Genomic DNA, 21,012 nt, shown 5'->3' with positions numbered 1-21,012 from the left:
CCACTCTGTAACCCAGAGCACGTCACATCCAGTGCTCCATTAGCCTGCCCTTTACATTGCAGAATTTGCTCTCTCGCATTGTGGGTCTGTTTGTGGATGGCTAAGAGACCCTGGAAGCAGTCTTGAGAAAAGCACCACACCGCTGCCAAGCATCATTTGCATTTTGGCACTGGAGGGCACCACAGAATTGTTCAGTTCTTCTCCTGAGAAGCTGCAGAGCAAGGAACTCTGCTGGGGAGGAATCACACAAACGGTGACCCAGCTGTGTCAAGGCTGGCTGTGCCGGGGGCAGGCTTTCCTGTGCACCGTGGGGGAGGTAAGAGCAGGGATACAAGATTTGGCAGCTGCTAAAAATCTTCACTGCGGATGGAAATCGAAGGCTGCATATCCAGCACCGTGTGGCAGCTTTTGATGAGCGATAATCTGTGGCAGAAGTCTGTTGTGAATGACTGCGCGATGGCATAGGGCCAGCTTTCAGGATGGGGAAGGTGACATTCGTCAAGAGCTGTGTGTGGCTCACGCCTTCCCCAGCAGCGTACAGATAGGTACAGATACCCTCGCAGTAGGCAGAAGCTCACATGAATCACTGCCAACACCTTCATACACCACGAGGTGTTCACCCAGAGAACCCAGGAGAGCCAGACAGGAGACTCCTGGGCGCGTAACTGAGGCAAGACTCCAGGCGAGTGCTTGCAGAGTCTGGGGCCTGAAGCTCTGGCATGCTTTGGATTGCAAGAGCTGACACACTGTTTGCTGCACCTCTGGTTTCCAACCTGTGCTATATTACCTTGTCCAAGCTGTCAGGCCCTGTGCTTTTATCTCCTCGACTTCTCTTTCTAGCCTTGCCTCTGCAGTGCTATAGAAAGCCCAGGTACCGCAGATGCTATTTCCAGTTTTCCAGCTGAACAAAGGAAAATCCGAGGACTTTTTGTAGAGACAGTGAGAAACACAGTTCCTTCCAGCTAGTAAAGAATCAAAATCATTTATTAAATGATCAAATCGATGTAGGGGTTTAAGCATCCATGCTGAATCCATCCTGCAGGCCCCTGCCCCATCTATTTCAAGGTCCAGTCATTGCATTCAGGGTCCTGTGCGCCTTGCCCTGCCTGGCTGGCCTTTTACCCTAGCTGATGAAAATGAAGGCAAATTGGCATCGGAGGCACACGGCAATGAGTCTGCCAGCACCCACAGGAAAGGAAGGACCATGGGCATAAAGAAGCTAAAGATACGCAGAGATAATGACTGCTCGTGGACCTTTGAGGTAGCGATGTAGAAAAGTTAATGAAAAACCCCTAGAAAGGAGGGGAGATCTCGCAGGAAAGTTCAGTCAGAGGGAGATGTGGACATCTGAACCGCCCCCCCAAAAGTAGCCCTGAGTAAGTGTCTCTCTTCAGAAATACTTCTTAATAAATAAGGCAGCCGTAGAAGTCCTGTGAATGACTCACTGCTTTCTGTTGTGCCAAAGCATTTTTAATTTAGCAGTGTATGACCTAAAATCAGATTTATTTTCTTGTGGAATCACAACCTTTTTTTGACAATTCAGTGCAACCTCTATTACTCCTCTCTGGACAAAATGTGTGTTCTTTTGCTGCTGTTTCTTTTCTGTCAGCCTGAAAAATCAAAAAATCTGCATGGATTTTGTGTTGTTTATTTTTTTTTCCTCTATTCCATGAGGTACATTATTTCAAAACTAGAACTTCCAAAGGCATTCTTCACTGAAACGCTTGAGATTTCTGCTTGTTCAGGAGTATATTCAGTGCACTTACAATTTCTGAGGAAATCACTTAAAGTAGCTAATTTTTACATCAAGAGCACAAACACCAGAGTTCCATAAAGCTCCATCATTGTGTCAACCGGTTCACAGGAGCAGCCCTGATCCCACCACCCTGAAATACTTTGCAAATCCACATGCTTTCAGTGCTCATTTGAGTCTGCCTGCTGCCCTTTGTATATTGGTATTAGCGTGGTGACCCAGGCCAGGGAGCTGAAAACGAACCCAGTAGAAGAAAACCCCTTGGTGTATCTGCTCTAATCATCTGAATTCAACATTAAGGCATTTTCTGGTGGTCACAGTACGGTAGAGAACCACAAACCTCTTGGATAACGTGGGACAGGTTTTAGTGTCCTTGTGCAGTTGTTCGTCTTCCTCTTACTTTGTTTCCTGGGTGTATTGAGACAATGAGCTCCTCAGGGAGAGAACTGTCTCCCACTTTGTTTTCACGGCGTGCTCTAAACATGCAGTGTCAATGTATGGCAGTACAGATAGAATGATGATGACAACCTAAAACCTTCTTTAATTTTAGCTCGCGATGCCATTATTAACAGTTTTGTGTTTGCAGTCCCCTAAGAAAAGAATGGGATTCACAGTTAAGTTCCCAAGTTCCTCATTTTTTCCAAAGTCGAATATTGCAGCAAAGGTTAAAAACTACAGGCTTGATTGCCCTTTTGTTTGTATGACATGCACCGAATCATAAATATGCATCAACATGAGTGCTGTTACGATGAACCCATGGTTTCTGAAAGTTTTACAGCAGCCAGGAAAATCCTACAAAAAAGGTGAGTTAACGATGAAGAGAGAAATGTCTTTTAACACAGCTATGGTTCTAAGTCCTGCTGCGGTACATTTAAACATGCATTTAACATAAACGTGCATTTTTATTCATATGTAGCGTGACAAACATTTGAGAAAAATTGTTTGGTGGCTGGCATTTCATAGAAGAACGAGTACTTAAAGTTCTCCCCCCCACCCTTTTAGCTATACCAGTAGAAACTGCCAAACAAAACGCAAACGTGGCTTTGGTTCTGACTTCTTGCGGAGGCCACATTGGTTTTCTGGAAGGAATATGGCCAAGGAAGTGCACTTACATGGACAGAGTCTTCAAGCAGTTCGTGCAAGCTGTGTTTGAGCATGGAAACAAAATCTTTAGCATGTAGCTTTGGACCACTACTGTAGCACAGTGGCACATTCTGACAAGGGCAGTTAAGCTTAATGCACAAATTTTAACTACTGTAAGCCAGCAAATGGATGAAGTCCATTAGTACATGCAAAAATATTTTTTGCCTAAGATTTTGTAGCGAGAAACTAAATATTATGTTGTCACTTTTGTATTTATTTTTAATATGCCTTACTAAGAATGACCTTAAATGAAACAGCATTCTGCATACATCAAATTGCACTTAACCAAAACCATCGAGTAAATAGATTGTAATTCCTCAGGATTTTAATTTAAACTACTATATATTTAGGAGACTTAACGTAGGTGGCTTTTAATATTAGAATGGCAACGCTCAAAATAGCGTTTATTATCCTGTCACACATAGTTAAAGCTGATCTATTCCTTAGGTGAAAATCTTAAAATATGAAAACAAAAGGAAGGAACATGAAGAAGCACTGGTTCTTCACATAAGTCTAAATTGCAGCATACTATTCCGTAGCATTAGACTGATCTGCTTGTGCTGTTTTACCCTGAGAGTATCCAGATTTAGGGCTAGCTACTGTTTTTTAAACGATGTCAATGCCATATTCATTTTACATGATTTTTTAAACAGTTTATTTATAGTGTTTACATATAACCAAAAGATTCCTTTAAACCAGTACTGTAATAACTTATGTAATTGAAAGACATTTTGCATTTCAATGTTTGTGTATAGCCGGGTGTTATCACATATGTAATACATACTTCATATAACTGGTAATTTCAGTTATTCTGTCTGTTATGTTTATATTACCCTGCGAGAACATTTCAGTTTTAGAGAATAAAAATTAGAGCATTAGGAAAGTATTCATAAAGTTTGTTTTAAATTAAAAAAAAAAATAATCCAAACCCATTGTCTCTGCTGTTGTTTCAGATAATTTCTCAAACGGGTGTAACAAAGTGTTTAAGGAGACGTGGGAGCTGGGGGGTGGTCTCTGGTTTGCTGTTTGATCCTTTGTCAGCACCTCGGCAAGAGGTTGTGAGATCAGTGTTCTCCTCAGCCCTGCAGCAGAGCGAGAGCCAAAGCGGGTCCCTGAGGAAAAACAACAGTTAGATGCATTTTGAAACTGCTGGGAAGTCCTAATCTAGGGCACGTTGAAATTAAATCTTGTAACCAGCTTCTGTGGAGGTCCCCTCCCATTCTACTGCCTGATTCGGGCCTAGCCACGCAAGATCAGGCAGTAAAAGTGCAAAGGTGTCTTTGTTTTTATGTTTTGAGCAGGGTTGGAACCACAAGAAAACGTGGATAAAAAAGCAAGTCAGGTCTTCTGTCACAAGCAGTATGCGAACAGTCCTCTTGCGAGGCATGTTTCCTAGTAACAGCAAAGGCAAAGGAGGAACAAAAATACTTTTTGTCTTTAGAAGAAGAAGAAATCAGGACGTGCTATAGGAAAGCTAGTTTTGTAAGGTGGAAGGTTAAAGTAAAAATCAGAAAGTGCTTTTAGGTTTTGAGTTTTTAGGGCAAGGCATTGGTCCTTGTGCAAATAATAAAATCTAACTTCTTCCCTGGTAAGGAGAACAAGGAAAGTGACTTGTAAAAGTGAAACAAAATTTTGTGCATGTGTCTGCAACAGATGAAATCAACATGTTAGTAGGGTGCCTTATTCATCCTTACATTCATTTCCATTACAGAAGTTATGTTCCTGCAAAAACAGTGAGCAATAAACTGTGTATTGAGTATTATATTTGTAACATTATTCAGGTGCGGTATGTTCAAAACTCAGCATCAACTATGAATAACAAATGAAACCGCTTATATTAAAAACACACCTTACTGTTTAAATAAAAGTAACGTGGCAGAAGTTGTGTCTCTTTGCACTGTCTTATTTCACTTAGGTCCAATCCCATGTAGAGAGCCACACGGGACGTTTCTCTTTAAATGTGTTTATAAATGCCTATAAAGATGTTTGTTTAAAGGTGTGTTTCCCCCACCCCCAGTGTACAGTGCTTTTGCTTACAACCTGTTAGGGAACATTCATTGTTCAAAGTGACAAAAATCAGATTTACTATGGACATCTTCAAGCTTTCGTAGGTCAGATTTTCTGGAACACAAAGTGTAGCCACCTCAGATCTTGCAGGAGACACAACAGCAAGTAAGAAGTACTAGAAGCGCTTCTGCTACGTGATATCTGCAGACCTTGTACGCGTTGGTGGAAACACGGAGAATGAAATTCCAAGTCATGAAGGCTGCAGGCACCTCTTCAGGAAAATTTTCCTCCTCTCTCAGAGTCAAATCATGGCTGAAGTTGGAAGGAACTTCTGGGGAGATGGCAATCCCCGTGCTAGCAGCAGTGTGCGTGATGTAAATGCTCCAAAACATTTACCTCTTCGCAGCTTGCTCATGGAGCCAAGGCAAGGAATGGTTGATACCTGCGAGGCCTTCAGTCACCCAGGAACCAACGCTGTCTCAGTGTCAGAACACAAAGTCCAAGATTTGAATGTATTAATTTCACTCTTGCCAAACGGATCTAGAAAGCCTGAAAATGTAAAGCAGAAGGGAAAGCATGGCTCTGTGAGTGCACAGAAACTAACCCGTGGCGTGTATCTCACACGGCACAAAGGAAGGATCGGCGCTTTTTTTAGAAACCAGGGCACACAGCGGTACCTTTTACAAGACTTACCCAGCATGGGCTGTGGAGAACAGGACGCGACTCTGCGGGAGCTGCTGACCTGAGGCAGCTCGTCAAGGTCATGCCAGTATGGCAGCGAGTGTCAAGCTCCAAACAGCCACGTGCTGATCGTCACAATCACTCTGCGAGCTAGGCTGATCGCTACAGGGGTTAGAAAAGGGCTCCGTTTTCAAGAATTACACCAAGGATGTGGTTCTGGAAGCTTCTCCATACCTCCTCTCAGCTGCATGTTGCCTTTTCCAACTGAGTTCTAGCAGGCAGTTGTTTGGGTCCCTGAAGTCAAAGAAATGAAGCAATTCCTTAAAGATTCTTAAATTCAACATGCGAGCAAACTGGACAAGTCCCAGTCCAGTCCAGTTTATTCCGACACACTGTCACCCTGTGAAAAATGAGGAAACTCACTCCCAGAGTCATCGAGGTCATCCACAGCTCCTCTGGGCAGCCTGTGCCAGTGCCTCACCACCCTCTGAGTGAAGAATTTCCTCCTAATGCCTAATCTAAATCTTCCCCTCTTTTAGTTTAAAACCATTCCTCCTTGTTCTATCATTATCTAGCGGAGTAAAAATTCACTCTCCATCTTTTTTACAAGCCCCATCTAAGTATTGAAAAGTTGCAAGGAGGTCTCCCCAGAGCATTCGCCACTTGCTTGCTCAGATGAGATGCCTGATAACCAGCAGGGTGTGTTAGCGTGTCAAAGGGGCTGCAGGACCTCTGTGCTGGCTGGGCTGCTGTGGTTGACCTCGGGATCCTGCCCTAGGGCTGCAGTTTCACCAGCAGCTGCAGCAACGCTAACAGCTCCCTCCTGCCAAAAGTAGAAGGCTTGCTCTTCCTCCTCCCCTACCTTTCGGTATCCCTGATTCAAGTCATATGGCTCTCGGCCTTTAACTTTTTGGTTTTACCAGCCCAGCAAGTTAAATTTCCATGGCTAGCAGGGCAAGGTGCTAGAGAAAGGGTGGCATGAGGTAAGGAGCTGGAGCCCACCGCTGAGAGTGGCATAACTTAGAAGCAAGTAATTTTTCACTTAGCTGCAGTCAACAGGTGCCCCATCAGTTTTACAGTTAAACTTGGTAAATCGGGCTTAAATTAACATCAAATCTTTTTAGGATTACACCTGTTCTATCCAGATACTCCCTCTGTGTGACTGCAGTTCCTCCTTCCTCCCTCAAGTCCCCGAGTCCTACAGTAAATCCGTGCCCGAACGCTCCTGTTCACAGTCACCACAACGTCTGAAGAGAGCACATTTCTGAAAAGCTTGTGAAGATTTTGCTCTTTCAGTTAAGAAAGTGACATTTGCTAGCACGTTCACGCTGAAATCAGCGCTTCAAAATGCTGCCACCTCGTGTGGAAAGCTGGAAGTTTACTCATATCCTATCCCATGAGCCGAGCTTTTCCAAGTTTTCGGAGTTTAATGCTTTACGAGAACGCTTGCTTCTTTACAACAACATCCCTGCTGCTCAGCAAATTACTCTTCCATGGAAGGACGTGAGAAAATCTACCTTGACCTGCTTCGTGTTCGTAGGAAAGAGGGATGTGAAAACATGGTGTTAAATTTACAAAGCTAGCAGTAACATTTAGAAAAAAAAAGCTTTTATCATCCTCCAGGAGGTTTACAGGCTGCTCAGTGATTAAGGTATCTTTCATCTGGAAAGTATCCTGTAGGTTACCCTAGGAAAGCAGGAGGCCACATGTTGCTGCATTCGTTGTAAAGTCACAGCAGATTATCAAGCATTAAAGAGGAGCTGATACAGGGGGTTATAAATAATACGATCAGCTTTTTCAAAAACTGCAGCTGCTGAAAATTGCCATTTGTCTAGGACAAACTGTGCTTCAATGAAGTGTGTCGAGAAAGAATCACAGAATCACAGAATTGTCTAGGGTGGAAGAGACCTCAAGATCACCAAGTCCAACCTCTGACCTAACACTAACCAGTCCTCCACTAAACCATATCCCTAAGCTCTACATCTAAACGTCTTTTGAAGACTTCCAGGGATGGTGACTCCACCACTTCCCTGGGCAGCCTGTTCCAATGCCTCACAACCCTCTCAGTAAAGAAGTTCTTCCTAACATCCAACCTAACTAATCAGAAGACTTACCAAGGTAGGCAGTTTCCTGTTTTAGTTAATAAAGAGAGAAATTTACAGACAGAACAAAGTGTCTCAGGGAATATGATCTATACACAAGAAATCCTTTTTTGTTCAGCAACGTCGCTACACCTTCTAACAATTGATCCAACGTATGTAATACCAGTAGAAAACAATAAAATATTTGGAAAATCAATTTTAAAAGGCCTCAAAGCTATTAAAAAAATCAAAAATACCACTTCATAAGTATTTCAAATATTAACAAAAGAATATTTGTGGAAGGTTTACACTATATAGCTTGCCAGTACTGAGTTACTTGTGTGGACTGTCTGTTAGACCAGGAATCTGTTACCAGAAATCTGTATAGGAAAACAGAGATCTCTGGGGTTGATGGGTTGGCTAACACCAAGGTTCACAACACTGTTTTCCAGTCGTTGTGATGGAGGGAGGTGTACACATCACTGTGTAAATCTGTAGGCAAATAAACCTGGGCAGTGTCCACATTAGCAAGCAAGACGTACAAATAGGGGTGGGCACTCTGGAGAGACAAGCGGCCACCACACTGGGCCAGTGCTGTCTGGAAGAGCAGATCCTGCACCCGGCGTGCAGTAAGCCACTTCTCACACATTTGGGGGAAATACTGCTTTTATTCAGGCCTGGATATTGGTGGATCTTCCACAAATCGAGCACACCCAATGCTGGCTTCTTTGTTACATTTCATATTCCGTCTAATAAATTTTCGCTGTATATGAATTGTGCAGTAATGTGGTGTCATCCTTCTTGTCCCCTTTTCAGGCCCTCTGGGCCACGCTCCTCCTTTCCATGGGGGTCTTCTCTGACAAAGTACCCTCACTTTTTTTTTATTCATATATGGCCACACACCACCCAAAGGCAACTTAAGGCGACTTTCTCTTGCCAACTTTCCATTGTTTCTCCCACGAGGAGCACCTGTCCTTGATCAAAGGCAGCCTGGGTCAAACATTAAATGTAATCCCTGTCATGTACTACATCAATGATAGCTGATTAAAGGGGTGCTTAATTAAACACAGACAATACCCCTCCTTTTTTTTTTTTTTTTTGAAGGGAAACTTTATTCGACGGAGTTTATTGTAAATATATTCGTCTATTTATGCACAGTGCTGCACTTAAGACTTCTCTGGGAGACCTGGGAAGACACCAAAACGCGTTGTTAGGGACACTTCTGAGGCAAATCGCTCACCCTGAGGGGCGCCCACCTCAGGGCAGCCGTTACCCCCTCCAACGGCCGCCCGCTGCGCACGCGCGCGCTCCCGCCCCACCCCTCCCACCCCGCGCGTGCGCGCGCACACCCCCTCCCCTTCCTCCCTCCCTCCTCCCTCCTCCCTCTCTCCTCCTCCTCCTCCTCCCCGCCCCTCTCCCCCTCCCTCCCCTCCCTCCCTCCTCTCTCCTCCCCCCCCGCCCCGCGCCCGCAGCTGGGAGCCGGGCGAGGAGGGCGGCTCGCGCCGCCGGCACGGCCCCGACGCCCCGCGCGAGGTAAGCGGCGGTTGGCAGCCCAACGGCCGCCGTGCGCGCCCCCTCCCTCCCTCAACGGCCGCCTGCCCTCCTTCCTCCCTCCCTCCCTCCTCTTCTTCTTCCTCACGGGCAGCCCCGCAGCGCCCAGCCCCTGCCCGCTCCCGTCCCTCCCCGCCTCGGGCCTGCCTCGCCGCCCGCTGGGGCCTGGCTGCGGCCGCCTCCGCGATCGTGAGGTGTGTGTGTGTGTGTGTGGTGGGGGGGGGGGGGGGGGCGTCCCTCTGTCTGTCCGTCTGTCTGTCTCTCTGTTTGTCCCCGCGTCCCTCTGTCCCCCTTTCACCGCCACCCCCCCCCGGCTCCTGAGGTGCTCGGCCGGCCTCGCTGCAGCCCCCTTCTTTCCCCCCTTTTCCTCCCTCCCGGCTTGGCCGCGCTGGGACCCGCCTCATCCGAAGCGCTGTCAGGGCGGCGGGTGGCACTGGGCCGCGCTTGGAGGCCTCGCCTCTTCTGCCTGCCGCCCTGGGGGGGGCCGTGCCGCGGGGGTGCTGTGCTGTGCTGTGCTGTGGCACCCCCTGTACGAGCTCCCTCCCCCCCCCAAACCTGCCGTGCACCCCCTCCTGCCCGGCTCGCCCCTGCTCCGAGGACTCCGCGGTGTGGGAGTTGCGCGTCGCTGCTTCGACTTGATGCGCCGCAAGCTCGGGCTGCTGTTGCGTAGTTTGGTGTCGCCTTTCTTTCTCTGCCTTCTTCTTCTTCTTGCCGCGATCTGGCTTTTACCGGAGGGGACTTCTTCAGGGCAGAAGCTGCCGGGTGTTGGGCGTCCGGTGAAGTCCTTGCTCGGCTGCAAAAAAAAAAAAAAAAAAGTGTTGGTAGGAAAGGAATGACTGCTGAGGAGCCAGCTCGCTTTGTGGGAGGAGAGCGCGTTTGTCAGTGCCCCGAGAAGTAATCGTTTCCTCGGTGGATTGCGTTTTCTGTTGTGGTCTTGAAAGTCTTTCTTGAGTGTGCCTGGTCATGTGGCGGAGAGTGACAGTGATGTCTGTACAGGGCTGGGGGAAAAAAAAACAAACAAGAAGGTCTAGTTTAATACAGGGTGTGCGTCACGGTGTTTTCAAATTGTGAGAGTCAGTGGTGTGCTCTAAACTGCGAGAATCTAAGACCACAGACTCGTCCAGCAGCTATGCCTGTTATTCTCATCGTGAGTGCAATTTACAGTGGCCGTACCACGTCCCTGACAGGCTGTGGCCAGTGGAAAGCTGTCGGTTCGCCGAGTGTCATGTAAGAGCTCTTTCTCTATTGGTAAGGCATGCAAATTCTCTGACCTGCTTCTTAGGGAGAGACGGGGAAATGGCACCGTGAGAGGTGCTATTAGAGACTTTTTTTCCCTGTGTGTGTTCTTTAATGCCATCTCAAATACGACTCTCTAGTCGTGCAGCTTGTTTAAAGGAGAAAGATAGAAAGCAGCATTGGTGTCGATTTGAATGCGAGCATTACTTATCTTGTGTGTTTAGAAGTGTCTTCAGAAGAGAGAGAATAAATGAAAATGGAGTGAAGGACAATTGTAAGTCTGAAAGAATAGAAAAAGTTTACAGCTCTTCACTTTTTCTGTTTGGATAATTAATAATTATTAAAAGGAGCTTAATGTAAGTGTCTTTCAGTTGTTAGAGAAAGGCCTGTGGCTGTCCATGCTGGAAAGCTGACTGTAGTTGAAGTGAAGTGAAAATATCTGCTCAGTGTTACACAACTGGTAATTATGAAGTTTGACCTTAAAATCTATCAGATTTAATACCAGCTGAGTTAAAGTTTGAAAACTAACACAATTTTGTTTTAGATTTTTTTTTCTAGTCAGGCTGCCCTTGGCAAAAAAAAAAAAAAAAAAAAAAGGTAATTCTTGACCTAAAAAGGTAATATGGAAGCTCCCAGCACTTAGTATTCCAGCAAACTTATTTTTAATAGACTTGATTACATCTTTATGGAACAATTATTACTAATGCTGCAATACAACAATGGTTTCTTCGAATAAGAGATCTTAAAAGTTCCATAAGCTACAGATAGGTGTGAAAGATACAATTGACAGAATCTGTGGAGACTTGACTGAGAATCTCTGCTAGGTTTTAGTCTCTTGTTCATGTTAACTGCTGCATCATTAACAGCATTTCAGAAGACATCATTTTCTCTAACGCCCAAGGCAAATATCTCAAAAACATCATTTTCTAGGCTTTCTGTCTCTGAACTGTAGCCTAAGTGGAATTAGAAGGCATGGTTATTGACACTTGCTGGTGCCTGTAAAGTTCTGTAGTAGGAGCCACAAAATGTAGAATCTAGTGAATTTATCTGCTGTTGCTGTGGGGCATGGGTTTGACAGGAATCCCACTTTTTGGTGGGCTGTGAGAAAGAGCACCAAACTATTTTCTGGAAAAAGGCAAAATGCCAAGAAACTTCTCTTCAGATGGTACTAAATCTGCCACCTTTCAAAGAGTAAAAAGGTGAGGCTTAAGACAGCAAAATGCCAAAAATTGCTGGGTGTGAAAGGCTTTTGGTTTCATTTTAAAATTGGATGTCAATTTTTAAATGGCTCAGCAATTCATACTGATCATCTGTAAACTTTAAGCATTGTTTGAGGAGATGGAAAAGGGTGGGAACACTGAATTCAGAGCCTGAGAAGGAAGTTAATAAAGTGCTTACTGCATCTAAATACTATGTGAACATTTTATGTTCTTCATAGGTGTCATGAAACGCCTTGTTCATAAACATATACATAAGGAATGCTCTTGGCACACCTTGATAAGTCACTTTGGCCTGAACATCGATTGCCTCTTGTAAAAACCTGTAAGTAAAATAAACGTATTTTGATTTGATAGTGCTTTGATGATTTGTTCTCTGATCGTAGTTAGCATGCTCTGCCTCAGAAGGGAAAAGAGAGTATCAGTTACCTTGTTTTGTAAAATGGGCAAATCTTGGGTTATATTAACTGACACTGCAACAGCAGCTGATAAGGACTCTAAAAGCTGAATCAATTATTGTGTTTTACAGAAATGGCAGCTCAGAAAAGGAAGTCTGCGTTAGTAGAGCCTTCTGCTAAACGTCCAAAACTGGACAAGAACAGCAGACCATCATCAGCAAAGAAGGAAAAAGAGGTGTCAGATACAAAACATGTCTCAAGTAAATCCAAGTCTAATCAGTGTGCAGCGCAGGAGAAAACTGTACTTAAAACCTCTGTCAAATCAAACAGGTCAGTGACAAAGCAATAAGTAATTATTCTATATTATCTTGCTAATCTGCATTAGTGCAGAAACAATCTAAAGAGAGTGAATTTGAATTAAAGATACAGTTAAAATAGTTAAATAGTACTAGTGGGAAGATCAGCCCTAAATCATTGTGTGATATCTGTTACATGATCTTTCTCTGGAACCATGGTAGTGTCTTCAAATCCAGAAGGACTTCATCCAAAAAGGCTTCTGAAGGGGAAAAAAAAGTCTAAGCTAATACTTAATTTAAAAGCTACAAGCCACAAGTGACAACAATTCAAAAACTGCTAGAAATGTTAGAAAGCATTCATGTGAGGTTCATAGTTCAGTCTTGCAATGCATAAAAAACATTAAGCACTACATGTAAGAACAACCAGGTGGAAGTGGTGTCTTTTTAGAAAGATTCCAGAGAAAATGATTCTTATAAAAACACTGAAGATGTAGAATGTGTTATTTAAACAAAGAAACAAAAATATTAGAGGGCAGAGGCTTTTAGGAATGAGAAAATTTTATTACGAGTTCTACTTTCTGGATGCTGAAAAATAATTATTTGAATCTTTCAGTAATACTACCAACGAACCTGAAGTGGGAATGCGCATGACTACAAGATCTTCGGGATTCAATTCAAACAATAAAACAATACCTGACAAAAAAGTCCAACAGCAGCCGAAATCTACAAAAAGCAAGGAGGTATGCCAGAAAAAATCCGTGCAAGAAATTCCTAAGTCAAAATGTGCAACTGCTCCAGACGAGCCTGTTACGAGGAGATCCCAGAGACTGCAGCAGTTAACACATGTAGAAGTACCAGCAAGATCCCTTCGTAATAGAGAAGTTAAAGAAGAAAAACCTTTGGAAATCAAACAAAGTAGCCAGGCAAAAAAAAATGCTCACAGTGTTCCAGCAAAAGCAGTGAAACCTGCTGGAGCAAAAACAGAGCAGAAAAAGACAAAAGCAAAGCCAAACAATGCAAATGAAGATAAAGAAATACACGTAGAAGTGACCAGCTCTCTGAAAGAGAAAAAGGGTAAGGCAGACAGCAAAAACGGTAATTCCAACAGCCTTCAACCCAGTGCTCAGGAGTCGTCATTGTGTCACGATGACAGTCTCAAGGAAGTTAAGAAAGACCAAATGGGCCCTGTATCTCCGAATCCTAGCAACACAAAGAAAGCGGAAGCAGATTCTCCTAAGCCAAATTCTAAGACAGTCACTAAGGAAAAGCAACAAATGCATCAGAACGTAAAAACCAGTGCAAAGCCAAACAAGGTTTCACAGCCATCTGTAAGTGAAGCAAATGCAGCTGATCAAACAGAGAACGATGTAAAATCCAAAAGAGTAAGCATCCTGGAACTTTGTGAAGAAATTGCAGGTGAGATTGAATCAGATACAGTAGAGGTGAAGAAAGATTCCCCTAATGCCGAGTGCGGAAAACCAGAAGAAAAGCCTGCTGAAGTACAGCTGCAACAGAGTGAAACGCTTCCTCAGAAAGAACCTGGTCAAAATACTCAATGCAAACGTTTTTTCCCTAGCAAAAAAGGAATGCCTGTCAAGTGTACGCTGAATGGTAGAAATAACTCCTCAAACAAAAACTCTAAATGGACCAAAATTAAATTACTGAAAGCAAATAATATGAAGCAAAGTAACTTGCATTCTGCAAATGCCCCCAAGCTTGCTTTGTTAAAAAATTACCCTGAAGTTTCAGAGGCAAGTCAAACAGCCCCAGAAGCACAGCTTTCCAAGGCACAAGGCAAGCTGTCCCTAACAAGACTCTCGGAGAATGAGAGTGCAGCTTGTGTGCAGGATAAATCAGACCCTTCATCTGAAAGAGCTGGAAGTAAAGAAGTGGCATTAGAAATAAAACAGCCTGCAAAAAGAGGTGCGGAGAACGGTTTATTGCGAAACTTGACAAAACATTTCTCTGAGCCACGACCAGATGAGGTAAGTCATTTTAATTATGGTGGGTGGTGGGAGGGTGTTGTAAATCTGTTCTGTTTTCTGAGAATGCCATGGTCAGGAGGTTTGTCTCAGCAGTCACTATATTACAGTAACTTAAGAGTTTCAGATTGTATTAAAGGTCCTGTTACTGGAGTGTTATCGTAGATGGCGTGACAGTAACCTGGAAAATTAATCCTAAATTCTGTAGTTAATTAAATGTTGATGGTTAAAGTTTCCTGCTGGAGGCAGAGGCCGTACAGATTTCATACGGACACTTCTTGATGACTTAGGTTTGCATGGTTATTCTGTTCTGAAAAGTCGTGTTAAAGGAGGGAAAAATTTTTTCTCTACCTGAATCAGCTTCCATTACGAGTTAAGGTTCTAAAGGTAAAGGGGTACTATGGAAAGTATTTTGCAACCTTATACATAAAATGAAGAATATTTTAAGCTAAATTAATATCACAAACTTGAGTTTGTGATAATTAATTATCACACTAATAAATTAATATCACAAACTAGCTAATTAATTGCATTTTGTCTGCTTGAAATAATGTAATAGAAAAATTGGTGCTGTATTCAAGACGTTAATACTGAGTTAACGGAGTGGTTCCAGTAATAAGTTAAAGGCATTAAGTATCTCTGTTTTTTATTGAAATCGGATGTTTTCTGTTTTGTCTAGAGCTTTCAGTTACGTTTGGAATCAAGTCCAGAAAGCTCTCCTGTAAAGTATCTTACAGCTCCTAAACCACCAAAACAAATAAAAAAAGAACCTGGAGAAAGTGAGCCACAAGGTAAACACTTAATAATAATTTCTCCTCTTTTTCTGACCAGTTACACTGGAAGTATAATAAGTCTTCCTTTCAGAGGAATGATTCACAGAGTAAGGTACAGTTGGTGCAGAACTAAACTTTCAGGATTGGAATTTACAAACAAAAAAATCCCCTTTCTTTTTCCATGTAATAAATAAGCAAGCCTTCAATTTTTCAATTGGATTCTTCTCTTGCATCTGTTTCTGTTAAGGATCCTCTGTTGGTTACTGCTTCTTTTGAATAGGTATCTGCATTTTCTCCTCTACTTTATTCTACTTAATCTTGACCAAATTATTAATAGAGTAATTGCTCTCTTGTTTTTATTAAGTAGTTTTCATTTTTCAGCCTGTGAATGCTGTTAGTCAGACCTTGTGATGCATGTGATATGAATTTTTGACTCAAGTACATTTGACTAAGAATTACTATCAGTGGATCACTAGCATATCTTCTCATTAACTTTCCCCTTGACATTTCATCCTTTTACTTTGTGTTCTTGGTTTGTTGGGTTTTGTTTTGTTTTGAAAACTGAACCTGATTTTGAGTGTACTGTTTAACTATTTAGTTCTACTAAATAGTTACAACTTTACTGCCATTTTAAAGTATTTTTGCAGGATGTAAAAATGCGTTTTTTCTTTTGTCTATTCTTTTTCCTTCTTTTTCTTCTGTTACAGAATACACTCTGGGTGGTTGCATTTATGATTCTAATACTATGGAGAGAACTATTTCTATAGATGCGTAACCGTTATAAACAGATTTAAACTCTGGTGTAGTTTCACTACTGCACTTCCTTAGCTGCTGGCACACTGCTCTGCACAACTGACATGAAAATATTAAAGAAAAATGCATGCTTTTTAAAGTATATGTGGCAAAACACGAATACTGTCTCAAAGTTGCATCTCTTTATTGTTTATGAGCAAACTGCAGAATTGTCTTGAATGCGTTTTCAAAAAAACACAGTTTGTGTTATTTCCTTCGTAACTATAAACTTTATAATGAGATTACATTCTTTGATTAATTGTAGGTTTGGCTCCCAAGCAGGTGACGCAAACTTCCTCTACAAATCAAACTTCTGAAACTGAGAACAGGTATAGTATTTCATACATTATGAAATGACAGTCACCTTCCATAAAGTTAGGTCAATTTTTATTTTAAGACTGTTCTTCTTTCTCTAGCCTCAACTTCCAGTTTCAAATAAGTGACTTGCTTATAAAAAGGATTGCATTTTACCTAAATTATTGGGTGTTTTTACTTTGTTAAGAAAATTATTAAGTGAGATATGTAACTGTGCATTGATTTTAAAAAGTAGAATTTTGCAAAGTTGGGAAAACATTTGTAATAGTCTATTCCTCAAATCAGGTGAAAACCAGAAAGTATGGGAGGGATTGCTACATGATTTTCACTTACTGAATTATTTCACGTGCTTCTGGAAGGGTTTTCCCTTCCAGAATAAATTCCCCCTAATTTATTAGAATTAGTATAGTCTTCCCTTTTTTTTTTTTCTTTTTTTTTTTTTTTTTTGTATGGAAGAAGAGATTTAACTTGGGATTATTTTGTGATTGCTGTTAAACTAAGGTTCCATGCTCTTAAACGGTCACTTAGCGAGGCTTGATGTTAGTACTACTAAACTTCAAACTGACATTTTATACTCGATCATGTCACCTTCAGTTTTTGACTGTAGTTCTGTGACATAGTAAGAATAATTTTTTCATACCTGACGTCTTGAACAGCAATATAGTTGGCACAGTAGTTAGTAAATTGCTACTGTTTTCTGTGTTCATAATGGAAATAAGGAAAAGGTTCAGTTAATTTTCAGTACTCCATCTGAGGCCAGATTAACAATTCTGACTAACCAGCCCTTTTGTATGTGTTAAAAAAAACCTCTACAACTATGGAATTTTACAGAAAACGAGTGTGAAGGCAGAAGTTGAGGGAATCTTCCTAGTTAAAGGAAGATTTTCAGATTTTTCCATAACTACTACAATAACTATTTTTTTCATATTTTTATTCTTAACTTTAAAAGTTTTATGACATCTACTCGAATTTATTAACTTTATTAGCTGAACAAACCCGTATCGCCTTACTAGTTTGTGTGTGTATGTATATATAAAGTATATAATATATATATAATTACATATATATTATATATAGTATTACATAATAATATATATGTGTATTAGTCTTCTGAGAGCTTTTTTGTCCAGATTTCCATACAGTACTCTTGATTTATCCAAGGCTTAAACTATCATTCTATTTTGTGCTACTCCTCTTGTAACATGAAGAGTAATGTATATTATCTACAGCATAGCTCTTTTTTTGGGGGTCCTTAAAGTAGCTACTTAATGCAAATTTTGGGGCACATGGCTGGAGAAAAAAAGATCTTGGATTTTGCAAGAAAAATGCTCTTGCACAGAAAATGTTCCTTTAAAATATCTGGGAAAAGGTGTTTTTGTTTTGTTCTGTTTTTCAAAAGCTCACTTAGTTAACTTGCTGCATGTGCTACAGCAGCAACTGCCATTACGTATTTGCTCTATATCTTTAGTTTGCTTAGAAATAGAATACGTAAATGTGTGCTTTCAGTAGTTTTGTGTGTTTTCTTCTGGTTATCTCCACACGTTTTATCCAACTTTGGAATTGATGTTATCTTTCCCCCGAATATAGTAGAGGGTTAATTTTCTTGTTGATTTGTTATAGTGCTTTCCAGCCTTTCTTTCAGTTGTAACAAAGGGAGACTTAGCTGAGCGAGAAGATTGCAGTAATATATATCAATTTATCCCTTATGTCCTCTTCTTCCTCCTTCCTTCTTTCCCATCTCCCTTTACTGCCTGTAGTAAGAATATAAGTTTGAATTGAGTTTGAGAGATTTATGACGTATGTTTTATATTGCCCACTTACATTTGTGGGAATATTTATATGATCTGCTTTAGCAGCCTGATGTGTGATACCTGACACTAGAAACCTAAACCTTGTGTAGGAAATGTATAGCATGAGGCATCATCCTTCACGCTCTGAAAATTTCTCAGTTAATGATTCTGTTAATGGATGTGAATAACCTACCCTACTCAAAATTTTCTGGGGGGCGGTTACTAAAATAGTCTTGTAATTAGGCTGGTCATGGACTGTGTTTTTGTTTAATCCTCTTATTTGCCTATTTTTCCAGTAGAATTGCAAACTGAAATATATATGTCTGTTTTAGGTTATTAACTTGGATTTGCATCTTGTTAAAGTTTAGTTATACTAATCAGAAAAGCTTTAAGTGTCTGGGATGACAGATATAAGCAGTCCCCTTTTAACGTGAAATATGTTTATATTTCAAGGGTTCCATTGTCAAATCCTTCATTAGCATCAAAGTGCAGTAACTTCCTACCATCTGAGGAACACATTCAAAAGCTAAAAGAAGCAGGAAAAGATGGCGATAAGCAGCTAATCATAGTAAGTACTACCCTTTTAGTAAGGTTTATGTTTCTCAAACAAATTACTTTGGAATTAGCAGTGCTGTGTTTTTATGAACTAGTCTAAAAATCATTACTCATACATATTACTATTGCCATTGTAAATGATTTGTGAAAATTGAGCCCTTATTAAATTGTCATTCAATAGTTTGGAAAAATGGTGGCTGACTGACATTTAAAACTGATTCTTTTTTAAAAATGCTCTTCTGGAAAAGAGTGACTGTACAGTAAAATTTTGCTTTAGAGAGAATGAACTTGCCTTTACTTAGGTGCAAAATCTGTTTCTTAAAATTTCAGATGCATAAGGGGATTTGCATCTGGCAGGCTGTGTACAAAATTAATATGAATGGATTTATTCTTTCATTAATGAAGTATATGTTGTTCGGAGAAAACCTTTGTCTTGGAACAAATATATTTTTCCTGTGAACGCACTAATTTTCACCACACTGTTTAAGTAGCATAATGGTTTGGTTCTTTGTTCTCACCATCATTTGCCATTAGTTACCAAATGCAGGTATGTCCTTTAAAACAAGTGAATGCAAAATGAGAAGGAAGAGTGGTGTTTTTTTATCACAGAAAAGACAGTTGTTTTTCTGTCTTGTAGAATCACGCAACTTCATAGTGAAACAACCGGAGTTTTTGTTTGCTTCATTTTACTTTTTTGTTGATTAACATACCAGATAATCCTTGAGAAATTAAAAATTTGAAAAATGGAGCTGGGAATCTAGAATGGGAGGGGAAGCCAGGCTGTGAGAAAGAAGGGCTCAGTAGGACACTTGTCAGCAAAATTACCCCTCTCATATAGAATTGGTGGTCTTGCTAAATTGCATTATTTTTCATGTAAAGCATGGATTGTATAGATGAAAATATTAACCAAAATAGAACCAGCTGAACTCTGAATACTTTCTTGCATCCATACTTTAATATTTCAAAAGCAGAGCTTCTGAGAAGTAATTCGATAAGTATATCCTTGATTTGCCTAAATGATACAAATCTAGACACTTGAATGCCTACTCACAAGGTGATAAATGGTGTATATGAACAACATCTAACACTTCCTAAGTAGTTCACCTATTGTTTCTTTTAAAAGTCATTTTACCAACAGAGTTAAAATGTGTGATTAAATACCTTAACTATATTAAAAGGACTGTAGGAGTATTCCTTTTCACTACAGTGAGGTTAACTTAATTTTTGGTCATACAGTAATAGAGCTTAACTTAACAGTTGCCTAGGACCCTTGACAAGAAGAAAGATATAACTTGCTGCTTAGCTACTGGGGAAAGAATGTGGTTTTTTTTAACCATATATTCAACGGGAAGAGTTGTAAGTTCCCTAACCTAACAACAGTTTAGAATATAAAGAATGGATATCTATGAAGAACACTAAGGAAAATGGGAGAGACCTAGTTTCTTGTTTTCTGTGTGTATTTCTGGAAAATGCAAGCAAGCAGCATATTTCATTTTTAAATGTGAAAGTAACAGCTTCATAGTGTCTAATATGTTTCAACACTTCACACAAATCAAATTCACTGAGTTTGGAGCAGGCTTTTTATTCTGTTGAAGGGGCATTTTGGTAATGCCTGTAGATCACTTTACCAAGAGACCATTAGGGAAGGTAGTGCTCTGATATTCTTTTACCTGGGGGGAAAACTGATTTTAGCATTGTCAAAACATGTAGGAGATCTCAAATATTTGACATGTCACTTCGTAAACCACTATCCTTGACATTAGTTACTGTGCTGACAAGACATATGTCAAGTTATGTCAAGAATAGTTTGTGCTAGCGTCTGGAGGGAAAAGAAGCACTAGGTGGTCTTCCAAAGTACCAGACTTTGTTCATACAAATACTCAAAAGAATGGGATTAAATATGTCTAATACGGTATGGTACTTTTTGAAAGTAATGGTTCTGTTTTGCATATCCATGGTGAATTTCGTAAATAATGATGCTGAATGGCTCTGAGAAGGGTTGTTTTTTTTTGTTTTGGTTTTGGAGATACTTTCAAAGGTGCTTATGTACTTCTGTAATGATCGTCTTAAGAACAGACAAACGATTCATTTGGTTCAAAAGCTGCTAGCTGTTCACGTTGAAATTTCCCCCATACAGAAAACAGGCTTACACAGCCAGATCAGTGAAACTAGCATTTATAGTGTTGGTAAAAGAAAAAAGTATAGTTAATAGTTAGAAACTTTTTTTTCTTTGAAGTTTCTAATGAGAGGTATTAAGAGAAGCAGTCTCATTCTTCTTTAATTTGAGCAAAGATGGGGAAAAATCATTACTGTATTCTTTGTGGGGAATCACAGAAAGTCTCGGGTTCGAGGAGACCTTGGTCCAAGGACCCCCTGCCATGGGCAGGGACACCCCCCACCAGCCCAGGTTGCCCAAAGCCCCATCCAGCCTGGCCTTGAGTA

General features: G+C 41.0%; 2 protein-coding genes and 1 long non-coding RNA gene across 13 annotated transcripts in view; 2 read left to right on the top strand and 1 right to left on the bottom strand.

Moving 5' to 3' along the window:
- ABHD3 (abhydrolase domain containing 3, phospholipase) overlaps positions 1 to 4,777 on the top strand; it is a 29,063-nt gene extending 24,286 nt beyond the window's left edge. For 2 of the 4 annotated variants that reach the window (XM_084509609.1, XM_084509607.1), the window contains one exon: positions 2,756 to 4,777. In XM_084509609.1, the coding sequence (XP_084365735.1) occupies positions 2,756 to 2,934 (179 nt within the window). In that variant the 3' untranslated portion in view covers positions 2,935 to 4,777. The other 2 variants (XM_084509608.1, XM_084509606.1) reach the window with 1 other exon arrangement.
- LOC311431764 lies at positions 4,282 to 8,952 on the bottom strand. 2 transcript variants are annotated; one of them, XR_014689630.1, is made up of 3 exons: positions 5,597 to 8,952; positions 5,300 to 5,452; positions 4,282 to 5,215 (listed from the first exon to the last, which is right to left on the bottom strand). It is a non-coding gene; the product is annotated as an uncharacterized lncRNA (long non-coding RNA). The 2 variants fall into 2 exon arrangements; XR_014689629.1 differs by having other exon boundaries at positions 4,282 to 5,452.
- A 120-nt stretch (positions 8,953 to 9,072) lies between these two features.
- Positions 9,073 to 21,012, top strand: part of ESCO1 (establishment of sister chromatid cohesion N-acetyltransferase 1) — a 33,269-nt gene continuing 21,329 nt past the window's right edge. For 3 of the 7 annotated variants that reach the window (XM_084509588.1, XM_084509583.1, XM_084509589.1), the window contains exons 1-7: positions 9,073 to 9,198; positions 11,891 to 11,994; positions 12,199 to 12,397; positions 12,977 to 14,348; positions 15,025 to 15,136; positions 16,176 to 16,239; positions 18,469 to 18,583. In XM_084509588.1, coding sequence (XP_084365714.1) covers positions 12,201 to 12,397; positions 12,977 to 14,348; positions 15,025 to 15,136; positions 16,176 to 16,239; positions 18,469 to 18,583 — 1,860 coding nt within the window. In that variant the 5' untranslated portion in view covers positions 9,073 to 9,198; positions 11,891 to 11,994; positions 12,199 to 12,200. The other 4 variants (XM_084509586.1, XM_084509587.1, XM_084509584.1 and 1 more) reach the window with 4 other exon arrangements.

Source organism: Aythya ferina, assembly GCF_964211825.1.
Source record: "Aythya ferina genome assembly, chromosome: 2".
NCBI classification, from domain to species: Eukaryota; Metazoa; Chordata; class Aves; order Anseriformes; family Anatidae; genus Aythya; species Aythya ferina.
This window is presented reverse-complemented; position numbering and strand designations above follow the sequence as displayed.